The sequence below is a fragment of the Panicum virgatum genome, chromosome 7N, assembly GCF_016808335.1.
Source record: "Panicum virgatum strain AP13 chromosome 7N, P.virgatum_v5, whole genome shotgun sequence".
NCBI lineage: Eukaryota > Viridiplantae > Streptophyta > Magnoliopsida > Poales > Poaceae > Panicum > Panicum virgatum.
In genome coordinates, this window is record NC_053151.1 from 7,626,730 (window position 1) to 7,652,257 (window position 25,528).

At 44.7% G+C, this 25,528-nt stretch overlaps 1 protein-coding gene across 1 annotated transcript; it reads left to right on the forward strand.

The window, feature by feature from the left end:
• Positions 1-4,300: 4,300 nt before the first annotated feature.
• Positions 4,301-7,762, forward strand: LOC120680893 (peptidyl-prolyl cis-trans isomerase Pin1-like). The gene is made up of 3 exons (XM_039962473.1): positions 4,301-4,316; positions 4,864-5,229; positions 7,407-7,762. The coding sequence occupies exons 1-3, from the start codon at positions 4,301-4,303 to the stop codon at positions 7,529-7,531; spliced, it is 507 nt and encodes a 168-aa protein (XP_039818407.1). The 3' UTR covers positions 7,532-7,762.
• The last annotated feature ends 17,766 nt before the right edge of the window (positions 7,763-25,528 follow it).

Sequence of the window (25,528 nt, forward strand, 5' to 3'; positions counted from 1 at the left end):
AGTAGCGACCGGAACTGAATATGAAGTCGGAGAGGGGTGGTCAGAGGTGTGCTGCGCACCTGTGACCGGAGGTGGAAGGAGGGTGGTGACCACCCCACAACCAGACCTCCGGTTATGTAGCTCAACGCAGTGGCCATTAGGCCCTGAACTCGCCTCTTTCGAGGATTGTGCCAGATGGGGGGCACCAGAGTTCGTGAGATCGATATGCTCGACGTCGAACACCTTGTAGGCGGGATCGATGGCTTGGTGATGAAGCTCGAGACGACCGATCTGGTGACGTAGATCGTCGATCGACGCATTCAGCCCCCCAACTTTGATGTCCACCTCAGAGAGCTTGGTGTCGACGGAGTTGACGCGTGCCTCGACTCCTGTCTTCCATGTCGTGAGCTCGGCGAAGGACGCCGTATGGCTCTCGAGGGATCTCTTGATCGCCGCTAGGGAAGTGGCGATGTCGGAGATCTGCTTGTCGGCTTCCATGACTTGCTTCTGGATGCGAGTCTGGTACTGTGGGCGCTGGAGGTAGTCGGGGAGGTCCGCCAGGATGGCGACTCGATGATGCGGCGGCGATGGAGACGGCGGCGGCGGCGGTGGAAAGGGTGGATCGTAACCGAATCCGATACCAGATGTAACAGCTTAGTTACGGGGTAATCACGGCGATGATCTAGCAATAGGTTCAAGTACGATGACGGCTCGTCATCGTCCAGTTTCTCCGGCAAGCCGGCCCTTGTCTAGCCTATTACAAGAATCCTGTTCATCTTTCTCAGCAAGACACAGATATAAAGGGGATAGCTTCTGGTGGAGACGTGCGGCGACAGCACAGCTTCAGAGTCACTTGCGCCAATCTGGGCCGGAGCTCTTTGGGTTGGGCTTTATGGGCCGTCGCGGTCGGTTGGCAGCCCGGTTAGCACTTGTAGTCGATGAAGACGCCCTGACAGAATACTGCACACCGACGGGAGAAAACTGATCAGGTGTAGTGTTACTGGTAGTCTGAAGCTTATCAATCAATGCAAGTGATAACATGTCTTGCAAGTCCTGGTCTGTAGTACTAATTAATCTGTGACGTTTACAGTCTTTATTCATGTCCTGCCGAACACAATTTCAAACAGACCTAAAATGGATTAGAACAGGATTTGAATCGGACCTGGAATGAGTGGAGGAAGAGGATCCACTTGATCCTGTCCAGGAACTGTTCAGGGACAGGAACCAAGCCCCAGCAACCGAACGAGGCCAAATCGCGTGGACAGACTCGTCCCTCTTCTACGTTGTCTTCTCCGTCTCATTTTTCTTCGCGGACGGACGGCTAAGCCGGTTCCCCGATGGACACAAAGCATGACAGAGGGGCTCCAACAGCCGCATGTCCAGGATGAGTTGGACCTATTTCGTACCTGCAAACCCTCATGCGATCCAATTATGGTAGCACATCGTCCATGGAGTCAAGCCGAGCCCGATCCATGTTTATGATGAGCCAAGACTGTCAAGGACCAACCAAACCACGTTATAGTCCATCGTGGACAAATACCCGATGTGACGAGATTTCAACCATATACGCACCAAAATGTGAGGTTCTTACATCAGATTAATTAAATTACACTTCTCGGACTAATCTGCACGCACGTGTTTCTTTCTCGTATTCCGGATACAATTCACTCATAATTCATTTAACATACAATGTAACTTATTTTTTATTAATCGTGCACCAAAGAAAGGATAATGAGTTGGGGTTCGGAATCAAAATTTATATTGAATTTGGAAAAAGAAAAGTCGGTAGAAAAAAATGCTAGCCCAAATCATGCCCTCCGTTCTAAGAGCATCTCCAGCAGTCCTCCAATAAAAATCTCCTAATAACATATTATTAGGATATTCTAATACCATTTTTATAGTTTATTGGGGGAGATACTTTTACAGTTCTCCAATAATCTCATCCCAATACAACTAACATATTAGGAGAGCCACAATTCTCCCTTTATTTAAAAGTAGTTGGGGTGAAATATTAGGACAACCTAATAATTATTAGGAAGGGGAGGTATTGGAAAGCTGCTGGAATATATATTTTTGAGTAAATTGCATCCGGAATACAACAACTAGGCACATGCGTGCAAATTGGTCCATGAACTTTTAATCTGCTTAATTCGATATGTGAACTTGGCACTTTGGTGCGTCTACTGTCCAAATCGTCCCACCACATTGCGTATGTCTACGATGGGCTCTGAGGTGGCTAGCTTGATCGTTGCAACCTGGCTCGTCGAAAGCACTCGGCTCAGCTTGATGGACAGCTTGCTATTAAAATGAACAGATTGCATGAAGATTTGCAGGATGCGTGAACTAGGGCAATAAAAATAGGCGCGGCCGCTCGACATCAGGAATCGCCGCCCCCGCCGGTGGTAATGGGCCATGGCCCTATAGTGGTCTTTTTACGATCCAACATGCCCCTTAAATTTTTTAGTTCAAAATTGTATAAGATTAGAGCCCGGATTTTTTAAGACCCGGCCCTTAGATTTTCTAGGCCAAAATCTAAGGCCCTTTACCACCCCTAGCCTCAACGTCGGAAAGCCAAAACTAATCCTCCTTAATATTAAGTTAGTTACCAATCGTGGCCCTAATACTCTATTCTTGCCCTTAATTTGCTCAATGGTGGAAGCATAGCATTGTTTGTATGCTGGCATAGAAGCTTGTTAGCTTGTAGTATGTGCGAGCAGTGCATGTGGATTATTCGACCAAGAGCCTCTCTTTGTTTCCATGCCTTGAACATTTTGCATGTTAAGCTTGTTTCTCAGAATGAGTTGTTTCAGATCGTGCAAATCTGCTAGTGTATCTCTGAATCGAGTAGCCTAAATCCATGGAAATCCATGCTCTATTTGACCTATTTCTATAGCTTCGTGTCCTGCTTTGCTGCATGTACATGCCCCCATTGAAATGATACCTAGACTTATTCCTTCAGTTAATGTTATTGCACATCCATTTAATTAATTTCTGGGAGAAAGTTAGCACAGTTGGAAGCACTGGCTTGTAGTGTTTCATGTTTACTGTTTTCCTGACTGATGTAAGATATGTTATCCAATGCAGGTGTTCATGATGACTACTTTAGTGTGGAGATGCATTATAAAGGATTTTTCTGTGGACTTGGCAAGAACATGATATATATGGACAACAAGATAGATTGGTTTGAATTTTGCAACACTGATACATGGTCCCTATTGTATGTTGAGATTTGTCGGGGATTCTAGAATGCACAAATACAACATCAGCTCCAGGGAAGTACTGAGTTCATGCCACAAAGGGCCACGTGAATAAAATGTTCATCTTTGAGTTTATTCATCATTTTGACATGGATATTTTTATCACATTTTCTAACGCACATTTTGAATTCTTTCATTCTAAATTGTTCTAGAACAGAGTTCACCTTCCAGATCCATTTCGATTCTAATGCATATTGCTTGTACAAACCTTTTAGAGTAAATTGGATCATGTCACAGAAATCAATTTTGAGAAGCACATTCATATCATTCCAGATTTATAAATATCCAACAGACCATCCGTATCCTTCGTAGTTCAAGGTGTGAGCTGAGTGTGTGTGCGAATATATTTTTTTAGATTGATGCGGATTCATTTGTGAGCCACACGCAACATCTACGGTGAGCTGAGGTAACTCCAGCACGGCGAGCTGAGCCGTTCTACTCATGCTAAGCCGTTCCCCTTGCTATCTCATGCTCACAGTAGACAAATACGTGATATGGTGGGATTTGAACTGTAGACGCACCAGTGTCAAGTTCACGTATCGGATTAAGCAGATTACAGGTTCATGGACTAATTTGCACGCATATACCTAGTTGTTGTATTCCGAATGTAATTTACTCTATCTTTTTCTTAATTTAACAGTTTATTGGGAAAGGAAGACCGCTGTAAAGTTCTAATTGGATCCAAGTGCTAATTAGTGAAAGTGCTAAACTTTAGCACTAGATTATCCAAATGGAAGTACTAATAAGGTGGGCTACACTTTAGTCAAGGTTTAAAATTTTTAGCATATACATAGATACTAATTTTTTTTAAAGCATCCAGAGCACTGGGGAGTCATGTAAGAAGTTGGGCGCCCACGCTGACCGGACTCAACGCAGACTAGGCTGCCTGAGCAGTCTCGGAACGCGCCTACTGAGCAAACTCGCACACACACACCCACACGCGCACACACGCACACCACGTGCTCGGCCCCACATAGATATTAATATGATAGCGTATCCTATAGAAACCAGCCATCATGTGCAAACTTTGGAAACTCCAATTAAGACCGCAGAATGCTCATCCAATGGCTAGGGGCAGAGGTGAGTTATTTTTTATTTAAATCCCCACTCATCCATCCTAATCTCAAATTTTGCAAATCACCCCAAGTCGATTCCACGCTTGTACCTCCTCCAAACAAACCCGAGAGTAGGGCTGGAAACGAGCCGAGCCGAGCCAGGCTCGGCTCGGCTCGCCGCGGCTCAGTCATCCAGCGAGTTGAGCCTGGCTCGGCTCGGCTCGTTATCGGTTCGAGCCGGCTCGCGAGCCATAGCTAGTTATTGCATATTTGCATCACCGTTCACAGATTCACAGATCACATACAAGAGTGCAACCATATCAAGATTTTAACAGTACCACATAAAGATTTTAATAGTACCATAGCCACAACAAGGTAAAATGAAGAGAAAACATTTTAAATTACATGACAACTGACAAGTGGTCCATAGGTGGCTCAGCTCACGAGCCGGCTCGCGAGCCAGAGCGAGCTGGCTCGGCTCGGCTCGTTCCATGCTCGCGAGCCGCTCCGAACCGAGCCGAGCCGCTCCGAGCCCGAGCCGGCTCGCGAGCCGCGAGCTTTTTTTTTTCCAGCCCTACCCGAGAGCGAGAATATCTCTCTCCGGTTTGTACCTAGGCAGAACTGCACAAAGCCAACCCACACACAGCCAACCGAGCGAGCGAGGGAGGCGGCGGAGAAAGGCATCAGCATGTCGTCGTCGGCGGCAGGAGATGGGGAGACGGTGCGGGCGTCGCACATCCTCATCAAGCACGAGGGCTCCCGCCGCAAGTCCTCCTGGAAGGACCCCGACGGCCGCGTCATCTCCGCCACCACCCGCGCCGACGCCGCCGCGCGCCTCCTCGACCTCCGCAACCAGATCCTTGCCGGCCAGGCCAACTTCGCCGACCTCGCCGCGCGCCACTCCGACTGCTCCTCCGCGCGCCGCGGCGGAGACCTCGGTACGGTCCATATCCCTGTCCCGGCTCCTTCGATTTCTTCGCTCCCGTCGTGCCGTGCTAGATAGATCTGGTGGTTACTCGAATCGATCCGTCAGTCTAACCAAGTTGTTGGCGCTATGTTTATTAGCATTGATGGGGTGTGACGATAGATGAGAGTAACGCAAACGTCTTCAGATGGGAATATGATTCGCATCTTATCACGGAGCAAACAAACTATGATGTCGTCTTCTTATTGCAGAGAAACACAATTTATTCAGCCATCAAATCGTGTAATCTGGGATTGGTGGCATGCAGCCTTGCAGCTGTCTGATTACCTTTGCAATCCGCTGAATTTTACATATTCTGTACTGGAATCGACTGTGCACCTGTCTAATTTGACTGACGCAAATTGCACTCTAAACCCATTTGTTAGCTCATAAACTGCCTTGCTCAGTGCATACAAGTAAAACTTGTTTACAATGCGTAGTAACTGCTGTTCGGAATAGATTGTTGGTGTTATTGCAGTCTAGAATGCTAGAAATACATGTCAGTTGCCATCACAGAATCAGTAAAGCTGTAACATTGTTGACTGATTGCGGAAAAACGCTTTCCAAACTCAGCCTGACCGCTTGGTCCTGTTCAACATAGGTACAGAATATTATTATAGATCTGGGGAATTATTTGGACATTGTTTTTCTAACCAGTTTATAAGTTTGTTGCGCAGCACACAATACTGCAGATTAGACTTCACGTTTGGGGGTTTAAAGTTTAAACAACTCATGTTAATGGTGTTGAAATTGGAAACATATTATTTGTATTACATGATTTGATGGTGTTGAAAGTGGAAACATAATATTTGTATCACTTGGTTATTGTTAATGAAAACCAGGGCAGGGCCCTTTTATCTTAACGAAAACACATTACATTGATCTTTGAAGTCGTGTAATTTTGACAGTACTGTCAACTGTCTGATTAATACCTCAGTTCGTTGAATTTATCATGCGGCTATTTAAGTAATTTAAGCATAAACAATGAGATGGGCTGCACACTGATTGACCTCATTAGCTGATAAACTGACAATGTGTGTTCTGCATGGATCAACCTCTTTTTGGTAGTGATAGTTTGTTAACTATTAACTATGTCCCTGATCAGTAATGAATCATTGAAGTAGTATAACGAATCAGTTGAATTTACCATTTCCTGATCACATTGCCTGCTGGTCATGGTATGTCTGGCACAAAAGATTGCCCATTCAATTGCTGCCATTATTTATGAGGTGATCTGTTTACAAGAGTTGGTTCATCATGGTGTGAATAAAAAGCGTATGAGTAGTTTATGGAAGATATGTTCATGTGATTCAAGTCATTTCTTTACAAGGCCATGCTTTGTAAGGTGTAGCAGTCCAGGGATCTTTAGTTAGAGCTAAATCAACGTAGTTTGATAATAGCTATAATCATTTAGAAGCACTTAAATAGTTTCATAATTTTTTGTTGCTTTCAATCCGAACTCCAAAGGCATTACAATTGGTTGGTACATGTTTAGTGGTTACAATTGTTTCGTATTGTCAGTTTCAGTTTTCTGCACCCTGTGTATGTGCTTGTGTGTGTTTTGCGGCACTTCATTATTCCATGTTTTGGTGTTCCATAATGCATGTTTGTGTTGCTAGACTTTTCAGCTGCTGTAATATATTTGCCATGTCAGAGGGAATCTGTTTTTTTCTTAGTGAAACTACATGGCTGCACGCAATGAATGGTAGCATATGGTTTTCCCTCCTTACTCTTGAAGAATTTGTCATTTAAGATCAATAACTCTTTAGAGTAATAAAACCAATTAATTATCTAGTGGCTAATGAGAATCAGAAGCTAGTGATTTGTAACAACTCTGACATTGAAGGTGTGTGAATCTTACTTGTTTAACTCACAAGAAAGAGAGTTTGGATCATCTAATTCACAAGTGTACCATGAGCATAGTAGTTCAACGTGCATCTCTTGTGCTGGAATTAAGCCGGGAAAAAAACACATATTGATGGTTAAAGGGGTTCTGCACATGAAGAAAAATATCTCTGCAAATCTTATCTACTGAATATTAAACAATATAGTAGCCCTCTCGTATGCAATCATTGTTAGCACAAGCAGCATGTGCCCTGCCAGTCCTGGTTCATGGATCTCATGTTTCCAATGGTAATGTTTTAACCACAGGTTCCTTTGGGAGGAGGCAGATGCAGAAACCCTTTGAGGACGCTACCTTAGCCCTCAAGGTTGGTGAGCTCAGCGACCTCGTGGACACTGACAGTGGGGTTCACATCATCCTGCGGACTGCCTGAGTAGAGGCCCACACTGTCAGCTGAATGTCGGCTTTGAGCAATTAGTGCAAATGACTTTCATTTAGGGCCTGTATTTTTTCCCTTTCGCAGCCTGAGTGCATAACCTTCTGGACGAAGATAAATCATGTATCTTAACACGTTTGCAGCAGCATATTTGAGCTTAACCTACCTGCAGGGTCGATGCACCTGTAGGCCTCTGAATGCATAGTTGGTCTGGCGATGTTCTTTTTATTCTTTCTGATTCTGAAGTTCCATGATTATTGTCTCCTTGTGTGTCGTTGAATCTAGACAGACACATAAGTAGTGACATTGGGTACCATCTACAACTGCTACGTCGGTAATCACATCTAGTTGAATGTTTCAATCATTTGGTATGACTGGACACAAGGCTAATGAAAGTATTCTGTCAAGTCACATCAAATCGAGAACTTGGAAATGTTTGATCTTTGACTATACGACAGAAATCAATTCGTTGCTTGCCGGTTGCCACCGGATTAATATTAAAACTAAATCTCATTTTGAACGATATATGATTGTAGTATACGTTACTCCGATTGTAGTTTATAGTATATGTACTTGCACCTAAAAGCGGCACCATTTACAGGCAACTCATTCATACAGGTTTATTTTTGAAACCTCATATATACATGTCAAGTACACACAGGTTCCCACATCCACTGTTCACAAGCGAACTACTATACTCATAGATCAGAGCTTAAAAGATGTTTTGGTTTGAGACTTTGAGTAAGTTTGCAAAAGCCGAGGAGTGGAGGCAGAATATGGAGAATTGGTGGTGGGGCTAATTGCCCTGTCACCGTGGCCGGCTCTCGCTGCCGGTTGGCTAGGAGAGCGGGGAGAAGGGGTGGAGCGGTGAGTTGAGGAATAAGGAGAGGGAGCGGATGAATGGGCCGAGGAGCAGGGAGAGATAGCGAATGGGTAACCTGAGCTGTAGGGCGATGAGGAGGAAGACGAGGAGCTACGGGAGGAAAACGTGGAAGCCGGCGGATGACGGGAGGGCGGACGTGGACTTGTCCATGGTTCCTCCTTTGAGGGAGGAACTGCTGCTGTTACTCGTGCTTGTGCATGGTGCTGTGACAACATTTTGGGCCTTGAATCCTCCTTCCTTGGGCTCATGATGGGCTGAGTAGGGGCATAGGCGCCGGCGTCATCATCACGGTGCAGGTCCTGTTTGGGCCGTGCTCCATCTGGCTTCCGTGGGCTGTTGTTGGATCGAGCGGGGGACATCGTCATCGTCCCTGTCGGCAGCGGGCCGGTCTGGGCACCAAGGATGATCTGAGTATGGGGGCCCACACAAACCTGAGTGGGGTCCTCTCGACCCAGCCCATTGCTCTTCCCGTTCCTCGGCTGCTGCTGCGGTGGAGCCGGAGCCTCCTCGTGCTTGGCGGCGTGCATGGCCGCCGGACGTGGAGGCGGTGGCGGCGGCGGCGGCGGATAGGCATCGGCCGCGGGACGTGGCGAGTGCGACGACGGCACGGCCACCGGGTAGGCCTTGACCACCGGCGGCTTCTCCTGGGGCTCAGCTGCTACCGAGGCGACGACGGGGCCGAGGCGGTAGGACACGTTGAGCACGCCGCGGGGCTCCCAGCGGTGCACCTTGCGGACCGGGTACGACGCGAGCCGCGGCTGCTGGGGGCCCGACCCCGACGACGTCGGCGCGCCGGCGGCCTGCAGGAGGTCGGCGAGCGGAACGATGACCTCGCCGACGTCGCGGTCGCCGAGGACGCGCTCGGCGCGGAGCAGCACGTGGAGGCACGCGCCGGCCGCCGCCGCCGCGGTGGGAGGGACGGCGAACCGGAGCGTGGCGTCCCAGCGCGGGTTCCGCCCGCCGAAGGGGTCCGGCGCCGTGCACTGCCGCGTCAGCGGGTCGCCGGAGATGGTCACCACGGCGTACACGTCCATGCGCGTGATCAGGTTCACGTTCTTGAGGTCGCGCGCCGACAGGAGGGTCAGCTCCAACTCCCTGTACGCCATGTGCTTAGCTCTGCTGGTTGATCTCTGTCTTGGTACAATCGGTAGATGGTCGTCTCAGTGCAAGCTTGCAGGTGAGCTACATATGCAGCTCTACCTATATATAGGAGGTGGTGTCTTCAAGCGCCATAATAAGGTTCCAACAGTTAAAGAATTTTAAGGGACGGTTTGCAGTTGTCCCCAGTAGAATATATGTGCCCACACTTCTTTTATTGAAAAACATTTCTCAAACAATATAAATTTGCTACTATTTACAAATATGCTAGTTTCTGGAGGGAGTAACTTTTTAGGTTTTGTTATTATTACTGCTTCTTAAAATTATTATGCTCTGTTTTGTTAACTGCATCTTAAATTAGTTCTCCCTCTGGTCAGGAGAGCTTGACGTTTCAGGCAGTATGATAACACTAATTGCACAGCACGTCAGCACAGTTTGGCTGCTCAAAATGTCAAGTAAATCTGACTGGAGGCAGTAATAAGTAAAGAGCCATCGCAATATCACAGAAAGCATAGAACCACAAATCTTTGGGCATGTTTGTAAGAGGGGATCTGCTCTAGAAATTTCAAAACTTGGAGCGGCTCCTATGGAAAATGAATTGATCTGAATCCAATGGATAACAGCCTCACAGTGATACCTAACAGCACTAATAGTAGCTTGCAGTTTAATAATATTCTGCAGCTTACAGGATCAGAGCATCCGATCCATTTCAAGGACAATGTTCTTTCCCGAACGCTCAAGAACAATGTCGTTGTGGCTTCAATGTGATGGGGTGGTTCAGATTCACTTGTACACGAGGCCATATCTCTGCCTGTCTGCTTTATATTTGCCCCTCTTTTTATTCCTCGGTTTAGTCACTTCTCTTGTCGCTGCAGGGTTCAGAGTTCTGTATAGGTACCATTTGTCTGAAACTGCTTTACAGCCGAACCTTTCAATGTCTAGTTTTGATTAAGATCATTTTTTTAGGAATACATTTGTTGGAATATTAGCAAGATTCCCAGTAATCCATAACTCTGTAAACCAAACGCTCGGTGAGAGATACCTCTTGAGGTCATGAATGAATTGGTCCCTGCTCCTGCACACGCAAGGAGTCTTGATGGAACCTTACTTGCTCGACCATCTCTATATAACGGACGGAATTGATGCTTTCATTTTTCAGACTTTAATTTGTTGGACGGATCATTATCCAGCCATAACAGGAGTTGATCGATCGATATCGTATCCTGTCCTGGATGTCGAGGTCACCTTGTGAAATTCACCAGGAGCATATTAAGGCAATCATATATATAGTTCTTGACCATGGAAATTGAGTACAGAGGCATGCAAGACAGCAAGAATACATCATGCATAGCATGTCCAACTTGCATCTTCCTACAATTGTTAGCTATCTTCAATTCTTCACAGATTCTTCACAAGGGAAATTTTACAATGGTTGAAATAAATGAAGATCGTCTATCAGGCTGAAATGGCCTAAGACATAAGAGGTAACTATATAAAAGTATCAATCAGTACCAAAATAGATATGACCCATACCAAAATAGGAAAGGTACCTCTCGGTACCTCCTAGTGCTTTACCAAAATAGGAAAGGTATGCTAGCTATAAATTGTATAGTATGATCAAGTATTTAAGCTGCTTGTGTTGAAAGGATGTGCTAGGCTCTCCCAATAAAGCAAGTTTATTATTTATGCAGATCAAATTGTGACAAGCATCATGTGCTTTCCCCCTAACTGGAATACAATTACTCCTGGGAATGGATTGGACAAAATCCAAATCCAATTGGATTTTGACACTTGGATTCTATTGGACTTGGATCTAGTTGGATATGGACATCCAGTTACTTTAGATCCAATAGAGTTGGATTCTGTTGGATAAAAAATAAAGGATAATCAAATCTTATTGGATTGTGAACCATGAAACGCTAGCCCGTGGAAGCTTCACTCTGGCCACCAACCGCCGAGCTACGACCTGCTCATCAGGCATCAGCAACCTCCTCCACGTGCGTACTGCTGCCACCTCGCCGCGCGTCGTCCCCAACTCCAAGCACGTGCTCGGCTTTTGCGACCAGTCCATGATCTAGCTGCCTAGCTCCGACCCGCTCTCGAAGATCTGCACGGTGTCATGGCTTGCATCGTCTTCTCCGCGCAGCCTCGCAGCAGTGTGCGCTGTCAAGGATCGGAGCGGATGGTGCGAGTTCTTGGAGGCCGCGTCAGCATGGAGTGGACGTCGTTGAGGAGGCCGTGAATGGGGGTGTGACCAACATCGCGTCTCGAGCATGCTCTTCTCTCGGTTGACGTCATCGACGTTGGCGCTGCGGCGCAGTCATGCCGGGCCTGCAGACGACGCTCATGGAGGAGCTTACAACGTCCATTGCCAGGTCGGCAGGTTCAAGTATGTGACCTGCAAGGATGGCGTTGCGGTGACTGATCACCTGGGCAATATTTTCTGGGACAGTATCATCAACCGCTGGCTGGTCGAGGCCTTTTCCTCCTCCTCATACGTGAATTGGATTGAATGGATGGATAATTATGTATGTGTGGTTGGATTGGATAGGATTGGATGATGAGTACTATTTACTAGGATTGGATTGGATGTTAACATAACTTCAATTGGATGTTATCATTAGTTGGATTTTGGATGATGATCCATTCCCAAGAGTAAATACAATGTGCAATCATAACTTTAGACCTGCCAGTGTATGACTTTTTTTTTCATTTTACCACAACAATACATTGCGTATTGTTCTGCTCAAATACAAAGATAGCAATTTTTTACCTTCCCTTTATGGGATCGATCTGGCTCTTCAGTCTTCACTAACTTTGCCAAGGTCTAGAGGTTACAGGTATCGATCCTTCTGTCCTCCCTGTCCTTGATTCTTGGGTGGGTACAGGAGGATAGATCGGAGTAACAAAAATATGTTCTGATTGCAGACAAACAAACATTTTCATTCAACCATTGAGTCTTGTAATTTGCGTATTATATTGTTAATATATACAGATTTGCAGTTGCAGCTATCCGATTAGCTTTTTCAGTATGGTAATACATAGTAGCTATTGCATAACAAGAACCGGTCTTCAGGGGTGGGCTCAGTATGGAGCAAAGGTATTCAGTTGAATACCCATTATTTTTGACAAATTTTGTATACATAGGCATTTCTCAAGTATATGCAGGAAAAACAAAAAACAAACACTCTAATAGTACAAATGGGCTCCAAAATAACAAACAGCCCACAACTTCCCATCCAACCGAGCGGCCCACGATCACGTCTTTTTCTTTTTTTTATATTTAAAAAAATAAAAATTTCAAAAATATATGTCCGTTTTGAAAAATTTCGAAAATAGCCCCCGGTCGCCCGCCCCAGGGGCGACAGGACCTTAATGTAATTTTTTTTTGAATTTGCAAAGAAGTCCCTAGCCGGGGGTGTGTGAGGGAGGGGGTCCTGTCGCCCCCCCACCCAACGGGCGACAGGGGGTCTCCCACCCTATATAAGTCCTGGCCTCCATTCCCTTCTCATTTGAGCCCAAAAATTGCACCAAAAATTCAGAAAAAAAGAGAGGGGTGAGGAGAAGAAAAGTGGCGAAGCTCTGCCAAATTGCGCACTTGTGATCTACCAGTAACTTCCGTATGAATCCATTGATATTGTATAACAATTTAATTTAATTAGTGGATTATCTGAGTTAGATTTGGTGCTTTAGAACACTCGTTTAGTATTACAATTTCAGTACTATTACAGACTTGTTTTTAAATTAATTATGAATTAGAATAGAATTATGACAGTACCTTATTGATATTGCAGTATAAGGCAATGGCTGCCTCCAATTGTGTAGGATTTTCATGGACCGAAGAAAAATCTAGTATAATACTTGATATCATGACCCATCTTGTTATCAATAAGAAGTTGGATCCGTTAGCGGATGGTACGATAGAGATGGTGTTGTCCAAAGTAGTAGAGTTTAAAGATTTCACATTATTTCGAGGTATTACAACGCAAGATGTAAAGGGACACCTGCTAGAACATCGAAAGATATACATGAGAGTATGTGAACTAGCGAATCATCCTAATATCATTGGATTCTTACAAAGTTCTTGTAAGATATGGATGCGGCCAGAGGTGTATGAGATGCACATTAAGGTAACTCTCATTCAGTTCTAATTCCGTCCGTCATTTGGAATCCATATTTATGAAACAGTAACATTGTTGTTTAATTATATGCTAGGATTACCCTGAGGACACGGAGTTGATTAACAAATAGATACCAAATTTCCGTAAATTGGTATGTATCTTCGGTGGACTTATGCCGCAAACTAGACGAAGGAGGTGGATAAGATCTTCGGGTGATAGTACTTGGCCTGCGCAAGAACAGATGACCGGAGGTTCGTCGAGTCATGCTGCAGCACCTCAAGCACCAACTTGTGTTAACTGGGATGACGACATGGATGACTTCATGCCCCCCAAACCATGGCCTCCAATACATGATGTTCCTCCCCCTTTACATGAACCTAGAACTAGAAAATAGACAAAGGGAAAGGCAAGAGGTTCGTCAAGTCATGTTGCACCACCTGCAACACAAACTTGTGTTAACTGGGATAACGATATGGATGACTTCATGCCCCCCAAATCATGGCCTCCAACACATGATGTTCCTCTCCCTATACATGAACGTAGATCCAGAAAAGAGAGAAAGGGAAAGACAAGAGGTTCGTCAAGCCATACTACACCACCTGCAGCACCACCATATGTCAACTGGGATGACGACCTAGATGATTTCATGCCATGATCTATAACATATGATGTTCATCAGTTTAAGATGTATTCGCATTTAGTATTGTTAATGTTGTATTATGCTTGTATGTATGTCTCGTACCTAACTTGCATTCACTGGACATGTACATAATGTCGAGTTTGAATCGTACTTAGTCGTAATGGAGCATCGAAGCATAAACATACCATCTATCATATGTAATGAAAAATACGAGAGTGATCAGATGCGAACGTTGAAGTGTACAAATAAGCGGTCCACAACTATCTCATTACAAATAAACATCAGAGATACAAACATCGGATATATCTAACCACCCCTAGGGCGTCGGACCCTCTTAGCCCTCTGCTGGGCACGGACATGGCCCTCGGAGTAGGTGTGACGATCCGGAGACCTCACCTGTCGTTCAGGATGCAAAGAGGGCTGCGGTGTCTGCTGCTGAGAGATCCCAAGTGGTGCTCCTCCTAGCTGTGAATACCCCAAGACATCGGGGTCACCGTGCGCGCCAGGTGAGTCTGGAGTCAAGCTGTCGAGTTTATCTAAGGTGACGCCCTTGTTATCTGGAACGAACGTACTCGAAACAAACACTGCGTAACATATAAACATAAACCAACATATGTTGCGTGGTAAATTAGTGAGTGTATTGAGAGAGTGTTTTGTATCAGGTCGAAAGGAGGAAGAAGGTCCGTCACCCGCATCGGGGTAGAATCCTACGCATAAAATGCGGATGTTAGCGTACGCTCGTGTCTTTCGTCATGACATGTAGAAACCGAAATACAAAACATAAACTAACCTGTGTAGGCTGGTATCTGTGGCTCCGGTACCATCCCTGGATACGGTCCGCCAACTGGTGGTGCCCCTCTAAACATTCCAGTATGGCCGAACGCAGTAGCTGGATCGTATCCTGTTTGTGATATTAGTAAATATGTAGCAACACTTGATCTAATTTTAAAGAGATATCTATGTTACCTGCAGTTGTGTAGTACTGAGACGTCGGCCGGTGCACGGTCGCCGGACACGGGAACGACGACGAGGCCTGGGACGACCCGTGGCTGTCTTCATACTGCACACGGCTTCCCAAGTTGTGCAGTACTGAACGCAACTGGTCACGCTGCCTCGACCATGCCTCTGTCTGCTCAAACTGGGTCATTGGGGATCCGGCACGTACCCTCATCAGGTAAGTCGAGCAGTCCGTCTCCATCATGTTGCAAAGGCGAAACTGCATCCATTGAGTAAAGGAACAGTTAGTAACACATGAATTATCTTATGAATATTAATATATATATGCAAATATGATCAAGAGACTCACCGCGCCAGCTAGTGCCTCCACGTGGTGCCGGGCATAGCCATCCCGAGGCCTCGCCTGGTGTGGCTGCGGGTGAGTGTCAACATAAACTAGACGAGTCCGAGTCCAGGGTAAGTACCAGGTGAGGTAAGCCCTAAAGGAGCTGTCTTTGTGTAGTCCTGTTGGATGGACCAAGTGCTCGTCTGCCTGTTCCCATTGGTCCACCCACGGCTGCATCTTGGTGAGCCAATCATCAGAGCACGGCAAGCCACTCCTTGACAACCTACAAAAGTGGACCACGAAGAATCGTTAGATTTGACACGAATGTATGAGCCAAGTTCATTCATAATTACCTGTGGTCCTGGCGACTGACACGCTCCAACGCGGTGGGCACCGGAAACTCCTGGCGCTGCCCAAACTGTCTCCGGACTCTCCAGGGGCAATATGCCTCAACCGCGATGTCGTAAACCAGGACGGATGTAGTAAGCCACAGGCTCGTATTCGCGGAGCAGCGCGAAGACAGGCCTGCTGGTGCACGGGTAGCCACAGCCTTTGGGCTATAAGGCTCCCAGACAACGTCCTCGGGCGTCAGCATGTCGAGCTCCGAAACAAACTCAGGATATGCGCGTCTAACCTGCGCATGCGCCCAGGACCTCTGCAGTTCGAATAAGTAAAATTAAAAGTGTGCTAATGCATGGTGTAACAATGAATAACAAAATTAGATTTGTTGCGAACGTACCTGACGCAAGATCCAGAGAGTTCCCATAGTGGGCCTGTCGTCCTCCTCGTCGCCGTATGTTGACACTCCTTAGAGCCCCAATTTACGTACCGCAAGCGCACAGATCGTGGTAGCTTTTCCCTTAGAGTACTCCCCCAAGATTTATCAATCCATGGATCGGAAGCGAACCGACTAGAGTTTACCATCTAATCTATCGAATCTATCCTAAACATGAAGCGAAGATTGCATATAAACTAGACACTTGATAGATATGAATGAAGCATAAGTGTTCTTCAGACCCACAACCGTAGATGAGATAACTCAACCAAGGAGCTAGGGCCTATCGTCTCTAGGTACAGTTCTAGTCAAAAAGGTGGTCAAAACATAGATTGCATCTCAACTAAAGGTACACGAAATCATCTCTCAGAAAGGTGGCTCGCAAGCGGCCTACTTTCCCAAGGTCGCCGGTGCGAGGTGCGTGTCAACGCCTAAGGTTTCCCAAAGATTTACCCCAAATGCCCACCAAGTGCTCTTACTCGAAGCTCCTCCTCTTGGTGGCCGTGCAATGACTCCCATGGTACTCGCCATCGATCATATTCCACATCATGTCATCGCTAGAATTTTTCCCTCCGCCATGCTATCACCACACCGGGGTAATCAACCAACTAGCTAAAACACGTTACCTCAACGTATCCGCAAGATATAGACTAATCACCACGAATAGATCTAATCTTACTATGAAAATATGGATGCATCACATATGAGAAAGAAAGCATGCATTGAAGTAGACCAAAGTCGAGACAACTAGAATAAAGAGTAGATTGATATCACCATCATGTGTGTACATACCCCGACGAATGTTGGGGATGACTCCCGAACTCCACCATGGCACAACCTCGCAGGGAGGCCATGGTGGCTAGGGGTGGCCTAAGCCATCTCCTAGGTACCTTCGAAGACTTGTGGCGGCCGTCGTCTCCCTCCGGCCTTGGTCCTAGGTTTTCGTCGAGTTCTGGTTGGATTGATTCCTCGAGTTGAATAAGGTGCGAGCTATTTATAAGCCGAGGAAACCACCGGTCGAAGGGGAGGCCGAACCGCCTCGGAAACGGGCTAGGCCGGCCGGCCTCATGGGCCTAACCACCGGTCGAAGGGGAGGCCGAACCGCCTCGGAAACGGGCTAGGCCGGCCGGCCTCATGGGCCTAGGCCGGCCGGCCTACCCTCTTTCGGGCCCACCTCGGTCTCATCTTTCGCGTGTAGACTCCTCGCATCTTCTAGAGTTTATGTCCTTCACGATTGCACCCCTTTGGACGTCATTATCTTGGAGATATCTTCGAGGAAAGGATAGGATAGAGAATCCTTCCTTAAATCTTCATTTGCTTTGCTTAATCCCAAAGTATCTTGATCTCATCTTCGTGGGCTTGGTCCTTTGGGCTCTCTTGGAGGATGGATTTGCATGAATGGCCTTCGAATCATCATGGGCTTTGGTCCTTCCTTTGGGCTTTGGCCTTCGTCTTTCTCTGTGTTAGCACTCGATCACGGGCCTCGTCATTTAATGCTCCAAAATAGTCCAAAAACCTGCAAAAACAAAGTTCCCTCAAAATATATGTGCAAATGTGAAAATGACCAATAATTAGGCTGGGGTTAGGATGGTTAGTGATTTTGATATTAAATTCATGCCATTATCAAGGATAAACAAGGGATAAAATGGGTACTTAAGGAGCGCCAACATTCCCCCCATGCTTAAACCTTGCTCGTCCTCGAGTAAGTCCAGGAGCTTTGCTTATAAAAAAATCAGCGTTGCCCCTCAATGTCCTCTCTGCACTTAGTCATACATAACAAGACATATTGCTCTCTCAAGTATTTAGCATTTAAGTTCATGTTGTGACCGGCTACTTTTTCATTATGGAAGATAGACTAGCAATTAAAGAATAAGCCACAATAATAAATAAATGCAATGCTCTCAAACTTAAGCGAACTTCAAACCTTTAACTTATTTCATCGTGAAGAGTTTTCAAAAGAATGCATATCAAACATAAGTGAGGTTCTCTTGCAAAAGATCATGGAAATACTCATCTCATCAAGTCTCTCAAGCCTACATTAGATTGTCTTCAACCTATTCTACTCATATATAAAAGTGGAAGGCTTATGTGGAGCTTGGTAGGTAAAAACAATCCTAGCAAAACATTATATCTAAAATATTGTCAAACTAAGAGAGAGATCTATTGGATTTACTGAGACTTGTCAAAAAGGTCATTGGAAAATAATGTTGGAGAGGGAGAAAGATGAAACAAACACATTTAGATAGGTGGACATGTGCAAGTGGCAAATGAAAGATCCCGAGACATAAATGAAGTTCTCGTTATCGGATTGCACATGGTTGGAAGATTTGAGTATGGAATAGTTCTTCAAAGTAACTTGGAAAATTAATGAAGCCAAAAAGAGCTAAGGAACATTTTATTCTTCTCTTTTTTCTTTCATTTTTCTTTTCTTTTCTCTTTCTTTCTTTTTTTTCTTTTTTTTTGCTCCTTAGAACTTTTGATAACATAGAATACTTACCCAGCCATCCCCCCATGCTTGAACGAATGCTCGTCCTCGAGTATGAATAGTGGGAGAACCAACTAGCTAGGGTAAGTATCTCAAATTCACCTTCTTCTTCGTAGAACCTCTTGAATATCCGGGGAGCCTTGTCTCTCAAAACTTTTCTTTATATGGTGCCTTTGATTCTTTTGATTCCGTCGAAATAATAATCCATACTCAAATTTGGTTGTGGTCAAGGAGGTAATCACAAAAAGATAGTTTTAGTTTAGGGTGGATATCCAGCGAGGTTTGCAAAATTCCCGAAGTAGAAACTCATAATGCATGGATAAATAGGCTAGCAAAAAGAAGGTAACACAAAAAAACGGAATGACCAGCTTCTTAGTCTCATACCAAAGAAATCAATCTTAATCCAACTCATCAAAATATAAGTTTGCAATCTAAAGGTTTCATCATGAAAGAATATGTATGTATAGGCTTTGGTAGGTAGAACTTTGCAAGAGATTCACAAATGTAGATAGAATAGGAATTAAGTTTTCAAATTAAACAACACAAATTTAGTCATTTAACCTCCACAAATAAAAGAGCTGGTATTTTAATCATTTTAATTCCATTTAATTGAGAGCAAATGGTCAAGTCATATATAACATAGCGTAGGTAAAACAAAGTAGCAACTTTCATCACTTTTCCATAAGCAAGAGCATATAAGAATATCATCGTGGTGAGCTCAAGGTGATGGTGGTTATCATTCATTGAAAACAAAAAAAAATCTAGGTTGTACTCCTAGTAGCCATGTTATTATAGGGAGAGATAAACAAAGGTTGCATCTATGGTTGAAGGCATATATGTACAAGCATTTAGAAAAAGAGAGTTGAGGAAGAATTACCGTCCTTCTTGATGCTCGTAATGAAGTGTAGCGCGGCCTCCCCCATACTTAAGCATTGTGCTAAGCATGGAAAAAGAATTATGAGCACCTTGTGGCAATCGTGATTATCTTACTCCATGAGATCTTTCTTCCTTGTCCACGAAATCCTCTCCTATGCTTTGCATGATGCTAGGCGTGGAAGGAGAAGATGGATTATCTTGCAATTCTTGAAGTCCTTCCCTCATGTGTATGAATATCATCTTCAATGTGTCTTCACCTTTGTTGCCTCAATTTCCTTCAACTTCTTCTTGTACTAAGTCATGGTCCCAATCATTGCTTCACATCGTCGTCGCCTCCTTCAATTCCTCGTTGTCCCATTGCTGCCTCATCTTCACGAATTTTTCTTTCAATTTCCAGAACAGACATGTACTGAAACATTGCTCCATTACAAAGTGCACGAATTTTTCTTTCCAACGAGTCCTCATTCGCCCAAAATTGATTCTGAACAAGAGAGTTATGTCCATTTCATCCCAGCGCTGCAATCTGTCCCAACGAATTTCAGAACGCGCAACGTCCAATATTCTTGCCATATCTCCTTGTACCGGTCTTCAAATTCATTGACCTTGGATGCGTTGGAACGGGAATTTCATGAAACTTCTGAATATCAACTTTTTCTTCCTTGTACGTCTCTGTCCATGTGCAAAATTTGATGAAAACAGCGGGGCTTGCTCTCGAACTTTGGAGGTGTTGACGAATTTGAATTCTTCTTTGATCACGAATTCATGGGAACGCTTTGTCATGCCTGCAAAACAATTCAAGTGCACAATCTACCCCCAAGGTGACAGTTGGGAGTAGAAACAATCGCCAACAAACCAAAAACATCCCCAAAGATACTTAACTTGTGGCATAATTAGTCTAGTGAAAATTAAACCTAATGGGTGTATGTGAATGCAAGTGGGAGGTGTGTGTATGCGAATGAGAGGAAAATGGATTGCTATCTTGGTCAAAAGTGCTTAAAGATGGAGGTCCGCAAACAAGTTTAAACACCACGTTTACACAAGATTGCAAAATGTAAATGCTATCATGATAAGCATTACATGGATAGGAAAGCATACATCAATAAGATTGAGACCAAGCTAGCAAAATGAGGGCATGAACAATGGAATGGATGCAAAGTGCAAATGCAAAGTAAGCAAAAACAAGTGCTAGCAAGGTTGAAAGGACCTTTCGATGTTGTTCCGCAACTAGGTTATTCAAAAACAATTGCTAAGAGTGACAAAAAGCCTTCGCGACACTTCATAAGAAGTGAGGCTTTTGTCAATGAAAAGGTTATTTATCAAAAAGGACCAAGCAACCGAGCTAACAAGGTTTTAGAAGTAGGTTTATGGGTTTCCTATATTTTTGGCTTAAAATAAAAATTTTGAAGAGAGAGTGTTGGGTATAGAAATTCTATCTAAGGTGTTTTTTTTAAAAAAAACTAGAGAGAAACAAAAGTTAGATTTTTTTTTGAAAGAAAAACATAACATATGGTTTTAGGATTGCTCTATGAGTGGTTTTCCTAAGGGTTTTAGGATCTCAAAAGTGAGGCTAGTCAATGTTTTTTTTAAAAAGAGTTTTTTTTGAAATACAACATGCAATGCAATGCAAGGGTGAGACGAACAACATGGTATGCAATAAAATAACACGAGGTGGGTGAACAAAATGATATGACATGATGAGGTGGTCCAAAACAAAAAAAAAAGTTAGCCTAAGTTAACTAGCCACAAGTTTAGAATCAAAGAGCGGTGCAACACTTCATATTTCCCTCTAAAAGGACACAAATAAAAAGACTCTAAACACTAATAGGCACACAAAAAGGTCTACAAGTTTCCCAAGATCAAATAACAAAGTGCTCCCTCAATAGCATTTAGAATGAACAACATGAAGTTGTAGTTTTTGTTAGAGCAATGGTACAATGTTACTTGATATTCCGATTAAAGAGTGCAATGTAGACGGTCATATTAATATATATAAATAGATAAATAAAATGAACGGGTTGCCTCCCGCAAAGCGCTTCATTTAAAGTCATAGAGCTTGACTTTCTCACATACCTTCTCATTGATGTGAAGCCATGGCCCTTCGTGCGAGAATTCGAATTGTCCATGCAGCTTGTATTGATGACGCCTTTAGTAATCCATCGTGGTTCGCTCTTAACATCTTCATGCGTTGAATGTTGTCACTCGTGCCTTCCTTTGCCAACGTCCTTGGGGCCCTTATTTTGTCCTGAGCTTCTGAATTCGATCATGTATGCTTGATGAAACCACAGCCCAAGCTCCTCTTCATTGTTGGCATCCTTATCTCCTTCACCATGTTCTCGTCACGTTGCTCTTCGCCTCTCCTTCGTAGATTTTCCCCTGTGTACATAATAGAACATATACCAAAATATAGATCTATTGAAAAGTTTATGAAATTACCTTTCCAACAAGTGGTCATTCGCTTTAAACGGAGTCCAAACGAGAGAGTTATGACCGTTTTACTTTAGCGCTGCGTGCTGTCCAGAAAATTTCAGAGTGCACGACCTTCGATGTTTTGGCCGTAACTTCTTGTGGGAAACTTCAATTGACTTCATTCTTGATTTGTTGGAACCGGAACTTCATGGGGCTTTTGAATATCCAAAAATATACTGCAATTTTCTTCTGAGGTCGAGCAGAATATTGATGATAACAATGACTTATTACGAATCGATCCGAAGATGTCGATGATCTTGATCTTGTGGTCTTCGGAGCGTCTTGTTGTGCATCCTTGGCTTCAAGGTCATCACCATTGATTCACCAGCGAGTAACATGGCTCCAATGGTCTGTCTCCATGGTTCTTGCTTTGCCTAAGATGTCGGGATCGAAGGATGCTCTCGTGCTTTGTGTCGATGATCAGAGTGGTCTCTTTCTTTGATTGTACTCGACTAGAAGCTTTTTGAGCATCCCATGGAGAAGATGGGTGGCATCATGGTTCCTCTAATCTCGTTGCCTCCAGCGTTGGTCGACTTCAAATCATCAACTTTTGTGCACAAGGTCCTCCAAACATCTTACGACATCATCATCACTTTCTCCATTGTTTGTTGCTGCCTCTTCTTCATTGAATTCCTTCATCATCCTGCACAGAACATGTACCAAAATTCTAGTCCATGGAAAGCCTTATGGAACTACCTTTTTAACGAGTGGTCATTGATCCCAAACGGACTCCGGATGAAGAAGTTATGGTCGTTTTACTCCGGCACTGCGCTCTGTCCCGAGACATTTCAGAATGCGCAGCGTTGTAAGATTTTACCATAACTCTTCACACCGATCTCCAAAATTCACGATTCTTGATGCGTTGGAAAGAAGGCTTGATGGAGCTTTACAATATATAATTTTATCTCATGGTACTTCTCTGATCATGGACAAAAATCTCATCACAACAGCAGCACTTTGGGGATGCTGATGATCCAATCGTACGATTTTTTTTGGGCATACTTCATCACCTATGGCTTGGACAAAGAAATCTCCAAGAGACATTAGCCAAAATTGACATACCTTTTTTTATCTTTACTTGTTTTGAGTGTGGGCTCGATAGTGGATGCTGGGCCACTAACAAAAGTTAGCACCTACCACTAAAGAGCGGGTCTTCACGTAGCCATCAACTTGCTTGAGTGAGATTGGACTTGTCAAAGTACGGACGTTGAGAACTTCTCAATCGCTTTGTGTCTAGGGTTTTACCTGCATTCATGGACACAAACAAGAAACATAGGATATATGCAATAATAAAATTAGGGTTAGTCCAAAAAGATAGATAGATCTCCCTAGGGTTCGAGTTGCCGATCCCCGGCAACGGCGCCAGAAAAGCTTGTTGACACTCCTTAGAGCCCCAATTTACGTACCGCAAGTGCACGGATCGTGGTAGCTTTTCCCTTAGAGTACTCCCCCAAGGTTTATCAATCCGTGGATCGGAAGCGAACCGACTAGAGTTTACCATCTAATCTATCGAACCTATCCTAAACATGAAGCGAAGATTGCATATAAACTGAACACTTTATAGATATGAATGAAGCATAAGTGTTCTTCACACCCACAACCGTAGATGAGATAACTCAACCAAGGAGCTAGGGCCTATCGTCTCTAGGTACAGTTCTAGTCAAAAAGGTGATCAAAACATAGATTGCATCTCAACTAAAGGTACACGAAATCATCTCTCAGAAAGACGGCTCGCAAGCGGCCTACTTTCCCAAGGTTGCCGGTACGAGGTGCGTGTCGACGCCTAAGGTTTCCCAAAGATTTACCCCAAACGCCCACCAAGTGCTCTTACTCGAAGCTCCTCCTCTTGGTGGCCGTGCAACGACTCCCATGGTACTCGCCATCGATCCTATTCCACATCATGTCATCGCTAAAATACGCTACCTCAACGTATCCGCAAGATATAGACTAATCACCACGAATAGATCTAATCTTACTATGAACATATGGATGCATCACATATGAGAAAGAAAGCATGCATTGAAGTAGACCAAAGTCGAGACAACTAGAATAAAGAGTAGATTGATATCACCATCGTGTGTGTACATACCCCGACGAATGTTGGGGATGACTCCCGAACTCCACCATGGCACAACATCGCAGGGAGGCCATGGCGGCTAGGGGTGGCCTAAGCCATCTCCTAGGTATCTTCGAAGACTTGCGGCGGCCGTCGTCTCGCTCCGGCCTTGGCCCTAGGTTTTCGTTGAGTTCTGGGTGGATTGATTCCCCGAGTTGAATAAGGTGCGAGCTATTTATAAGCTGAGGAAGCCACTGGTCGAAGGGGAGGCCGAACCGCCTCGGAAACGGGCTAGGCCGGCCGGCATCATGGGCCTAGGCCGGCCGGCCTACCCTCTTTCGGGCCCGCCTCGGTCTCACCTTTCGTGTGTAAACTCCTCACATCTTCTAGAGTTTATGTCCTTCACGATTGCACCCATTTGGACGTCGTTATCTTGGAGATATCTTCTAGGGAAGGATAGGATAGGGAATCCTTCCTTAAATCTTCATTTGCTTTGCTTAATCCCGAAGTATCTTGATCTCATCTTCGTGGGCTTGGTCCTTTGGGCTCTCTTGGAGGATGGATGTGCATGAATGGGCTTAGAATCAACATGTGCTTTGGTCCTTCCTTTGGGCTTTGGCCTTCGTCTTTCTCCGTGTTAGCGCTCGATCACGGGCCTCGTCATTTCATGCTCCAAAATAGGCCAAAAACCTGCAAAAATGAAGTTCCTCCAAAATATATGTGCAAATGTGAAAATGACCAATAATTAGGCCGGGGTTAGGATGGTTAGTGATTTTGATATTAAATTCATGCCATTATCAAGGATAAACAAGGGATAAAATGGGTACTTAAGGAGCGCCAACACCGTACATGGCCTCGTTGTATGGCTCATGGCTGACGATGGGCCGACCAACGGCTAGCCTCTCGTACGACCAAAGTTGTAGCAGTAGTGGGCACCCCGCCAGGATAGCGTTCCCATGTGTCTTCCTGCAGCAGTCGCAGAGTCCACGGTAAGTGGATGCAAGTACCGCCTCACCCCAGCTGTAGGGCGATACGTCCTCATCCCCATCCACAATCTCCCGTGCATACGGAAGGAGAATCCTATCGACCGAGTTGCCATGAGTGTTGTTGAACATGATGTAAGCAAACAACCAAAGTAGGTACGCCTCCAGCGATCTGGTCACACTGTACTCATCGGCATCCGCAGCCAACAGGGTAGGCTGCATAAACAATTAACATTAATGGTTTCAACTGACAATGCAATATCTGAATTGTAACAATTAAACATAAATATACAATGAATACGTACTGTAAACTGTAGGAACCAGGTCTT